This window comes from Sycon ciliatum, chromosome 7, assembly GCF_964019385.1.
Source record: "Sycon ciliatum chromosome 7, ocSycCili1.1, whole genome shotgun sequence".
Lineage (NCBI taxonomy): Eukaryota > Metazoa > Porifera > Calcarea > Leucosolenida > Sycettidae > Sycon > Sycon ciliatum.
This window is the reverse complement of record NC_088649.1, coordinates 1,180,988-1,185,987: the sequence shown is the minus strand read 5'-3', so window position 1 is coordinate 1,185,987 and position 5,000 is coordinate 1,180,988. Positions and strand designations below refer to the sequence as shown.

Here is a 5,000-nt window from a genome sequence, read left to right as displayed (position 1 = left end):
TGTATTGCCCCCCCAAAAAGATAGATCATAGATCCATTGAAGAAGTTGACTTCATTCCATATTTATTAAATGTGTGGGTATGGGGGCTAGTACTTCTCCTGTCTAAGTGTCTGGTTTGTTCGAAAACAGGAAAAAACTCCGGTGGTATGGTAACATTCTTTCAAAGCCATATACATTCTTTCTATCCCTCATACATTCTTTCTATTCCTCATACATTCTTTACAAAAACAATACATTCCTTCTCTACACTAAACATTCCTCTTCTCCTTTTTTTCCTTAAATTTAATAAATATGGAATGAAGTCAACTTCTTCAATGGATCTATGATCTATCTTTTTGGGGGGGCAATACAGGGGTGTGGGTATGGGGGCTAGTACTTCTCCTGTCTAAGTGTCTGGTTTGTTCGAAAACAGGAAAAAACTCCGGTGGTATGGTGTGTGGTGGTAGTAGTGGTGTGTGTATATCTGGTGTATGTGTAGGTGGTGTATGTGTAGGTGGTGTTGGTGTGCATCTGCATCTTGGCAGGAGGTGGATCTCCTTACGAACGTGCGTGAAATTTAAGGAAATAAGACTATAAGGAATAAGAGAAGTGACAGTGATGAGCAACAGCATGACAGTTCACTTGTCACTTTTATGACATGTGGTCAATGTATGCGTGCAATGGGAGGGTTGTCAAGAAGATTCTCTATTCTTATTTTCTTATTTCCTTAGCTTTCTGGGGCTTCTTTAGGGAGAGCAGGCGACTATAGTACGTTGTACTTACATTTTTTATATTTATTTTTTAAAAATAAAACTACATTTATACATATAGACCTACTAAGCATGTGCATTTTTTTATTTTCTTTTTTTAAAAGATTTTTTTATTTTATTTTTCGAAAAGAATATTTTTCAGAAAGACTTTTTCTGAAAAATATTCTCGAAAAATAAAATAAAAAAATCTTTTAAAAAAAGAAAATAAAAAAATGCACATGCTTAGTAGGTCTATATGTATAAATGTAGTTTTATTTTTAAAAAATAAATATAAAAAATGTAAGTACAACGTACTATAGTCGCCTGCTCTCCCTAAAGAAGCCCCAGAAAGCTAAGGAAATAAGAAAATAAGAATAGAGAATCTTCTTGACAACCCTCCCATTGCACGCATACATTGACCACATGTCATAAAAGTGACAAGTGAACTGTCATGCTGTTGCTCATCACTGTCACTTCTCTTATTCCTTATAGTCTTATTTCCTTAAATTTCACGCACGTTCGTAAGGAGATCCACCTCCTGCCAAGATGCAGATGCACACCAACACCACCTACACATACACCACCTACACATACACCAGATATACACACACCACTACTACCACCACACACCATACCACCGGAGTTTTTTCCTGTTTTCGAACAAACCAGACACTTAGACAGGAGAAGTACTAGCCCCCATACCCACACCCCTGTATTGCCCCCCCAAAAAGATAGATCATAGATCCATTGAAGAAGTTGACTTCATTCCATATTTATTAAATTTAAGGAAAAAAAGGAGAAGAGGAATGTTTAGTGTAGAGAAGGAATGTATTGTTTTTGTAAAGAATGTATGAGGAATAGAAAGAATGTATGAGGGATAGAAAGAATGTATATGGCTTTGAAAGAATGTTACGTGGGCTTGGATATTATAGGATGCGCTTATTTGGAAGGAAAAGGGGTTCACCCTTCAGTGAAATAGGAAACAAAGTATTAGAAACCAGGAGGAATAAGGAAAGAAAACTAATGCTACCATAGCGTTGAACGGAGGAATCTACGCAGTTGGTTGTTGTATAGAAAATTCAATGTGGAGAAGAGAGCATTCATGTGGAGTACTTGATTGGTTAAACAGATAACGGGGCGAGGGAAGGGTGATTCTTCCATGGTCATGAAAACATTCCTGGGTTCGGAGTTGAGACGTATTTTGAAAATCTCGACTTCTTCTTTGAGAAGTGGATGGGGGTACTTGGTGTAGATGTAAAGGAGTGAAAGTACAGCATCCTTTATAGTGATGTATTCATGGCTGGTTGTGTCCTCCAAAAACAACATCCATTCATCATGATGCTTGGACATGAAGTATTGTATCTCATCGATGACAGTGATGATACTTTCATATACATCCTCATATTTGCGAGTGTATTTTATACGGATGGCAGTTTGTAAGAGAGATATTAACGCATGTACAAATTCACGTACTGTTGTTGATTGTTGATAATGAAGTGGGGTTTCCCATTTATCTCTGAAGGATTTACTAAGTGGCGTCACACTGATCCTCCACTTTCTGTCTGTTGCAACTCCCATAGAAAACAGGAAATTCAGTACATGGGTTGGATTTCCATCACTAGAATAAACATCACCACGGAGGAGTTTTACACTGTATCCATCGAGGTGGTCATAAAAATCGCACCTTCCAGAAACGTCCTTCAGGTATTTTATGCAAATGGTGGAGCTGGCAAGTAAGGTTTTTTTATGTAGATAAGGGCGGCCTTCAGTTGAAACCAGAGGAAGAGCAACATAAGCACACAATTCAATGGGTCCTGACATATCAGTTGTTGAAGTTGGCAATGTCGATTTTTGCAACGTGAAAAACGAAAGTATGACCTGGCCCGGATAGCTTCGTCTCGGTTTTCACCTGGTGGTGGTATTGTGGTAGGTCCTCCTCCTCCTTCTCCTGGTCCTCCTCCTCGTCGTGCTCCTCGTCGTTGTCCTCCTCCTTTTGCTCTGGTTCGGTCTTTATCCTGTCGTCCCTGTCCTCCGTCTCCTTTTTGTCCTGGACGTTGTCGATCACCTTTTCTGCTGTAGTGGCTGTTGGCAAAGTCGTTGACTGACTATAGGGAGTAACTAAATCAACAATGGGTGTGGACTCTGTGCCGACTGGGTGGACTTTATACCTCCTGCACAATGCTTCTCGTTGAGCATGCGTCATATCCGTACCATCACCCTGGTTATCGAATGCCAGTTGCGCAGGCTTTTCAGGAACATCGTTATCAGGAAGATTAGTCACAGTTTCAGTACTGGATGCGGAATAAGGGACAGCCTCAACTGGTTGAGTGTCCTGCATGCCTTGGAGGAGGGCTTCGAAAATATTCATTCCATATTTATTAAATTTAAGGAAAAAAAGGAGAAGAGGAATGTTTAGTGTAGAGAAGGAATGTATTGTTTTTGTAAAGAATGTATGAGGAATAGAAAGAATGTATGAGGGATAGAAAGAATGTATATGGCTTTGAAAGAATGTTACGTGGGCTTGGATATTATAGGATGCGCTTATTTGGAAGGAAAAGGGGTTCACCCTTCAGTGAAATAGGAAACAAAGTATTAGAAACCAGGAGGAATAAGGAAAGAAAACTAATGCTACCATAGCGTTGAACGGAGGAATCTACGCAGTTGGTTGTTGTATTATTATTATTATTTTGCTTGTTCGCGTTGGCATCAACCTGCATAAAGCAGGTATATAGCCTTCGCTTAAGCTGCCATAAAAAAGAAAGCTCATCCTAAGCGAGAGGGCTAGAGGGAAATATAACGATAACGAGATACAGAATACAAAGAAATCCAATGAGTTCAACGTACAATTCAAAACAAGAAAGAAAGGGAAGAAAAACAGAGCCGAATCTACCGATTGATCCATCAATCGACAAAGGGGACTAATCCGTTAGTGTTGCAAAGTAGAAGCTGATTATAGTTGCAGATCTCCAGGCCAGGGCCAGCATATTGCCGATTCTGGATAGGTCTCCGCAGCATTTGATGTGGTAATTATCATAATGTTTGATAAAATTGTTAGAGTATCTAGTATCTAGAGTACCGAGTCTCTAGTATCTAGAGTATCTAGTGTAATTGTATCCGTTATTATTGTTAAGGGTATCTAGTGTAATTGTATCCGTTATTATTGTTAAGGGTATCTAGTGTAATTGTATAACTTCAGCCATTACACACAGCACACATTAGATCCTTCCACTTTCGACGATCCTGGGCGAGCTGCCTCAGTGCAACTAGATCCTCGTGTGATGTGAGGGAGTTTGTGGATCTGGAATTTTTCAGGTCGTTGTTGATGGATCGCGGGAGTGTTGTTCTCGGGCGGCCTGCATTGAGGTTGATTCGAGAGCGACTCTCACCGCGACCAGCATTGGATATTCAGCTTCAATTGCCCAATGAAACAGCGTATGCGGATGACGTAGACTTCATCAGCACCAGCCTACAATATTTGCATGACAATCAACCCATACTATCATCCTCGTTAGCGGAATACAATCTAAAAATGAATGAAGCCAAAACCGAATATACTACAATTAAAAGAGAAAAGGACAGAGTAGACGAGCGATGGCGGAACACGGTCAAACTAGGATCGATGCTTGGAGTGGAGGAAGATATCAGTCGGAGAAAACGTCTAGCAACATGCGCCTTACATCAGCTGTGGGTGATATGGCTAAGAGGTAACCATGCCCGTGAACCCCTTCGGATTAGGTTATACGGCAGCTTTATTCTCCCAATACTTCTTTATAACTGCGGCACATGGAGCCTGACAGAGACTCAAGAAAAGAAACTTGACTCGTTCCACCGCCAGCAGTTACGGGCAGTCATAGGGGTCAAATATCCCCGTATAATACGCAATGAAGCACTGTACAAGCGCACTGGCTCCAAGCCACTCAGCAGAATCATCCAGTCTGCTAGGTGGAGAATGTTTGGCCACATGCTTCGACTAGACACCTCATCCCCGGTCCAGCAGGCTATGTCGGCATACTTTCAGCCAGGAAGCTCAGGGTTCCGAGGCCGCCCGAGAACAACACTCCCGCGATCCATCAACAACGACCTGAAAAATTCCAGATCCACAAACTCCCTCACATCACACGAGGATCTAGTTGCACTGAGGCAGCTCGCCCAGGATCGTCGAAAGTGGAAGGATCTAATGTGTGCTGTGTGTAATGGCTGAAGTTATACAATTACACTAGATACCCTTAACAATAATAACGGATACAATTACACTAGATACCCTTAACAATA

General features: G+C 41.0%; 1 protein-coding gene across 1 annotated transcript; it reads right to left on the bottom strand.

Moving 5' to 3' along the window:
- Positions 1-2,550: 2,550 nt before the first annotated feature.
- Positions 2,551-3,066, bottom strand: LOC135821269 (bromo and FHA domain-containing protein DDB_G0267958-like). Its single transcript, XM_065334324.1, has one exon. The coding sequence runs from the start codon at positions 3,064-3,066 to the stop codon at positions 2,551-2,553; it is 516 nt and encodes a 171-aa protein (XP_065190396.1).
- Between the last annotated feature and the right edge of the window lie 1,934 nt (positions 3,067-5,000).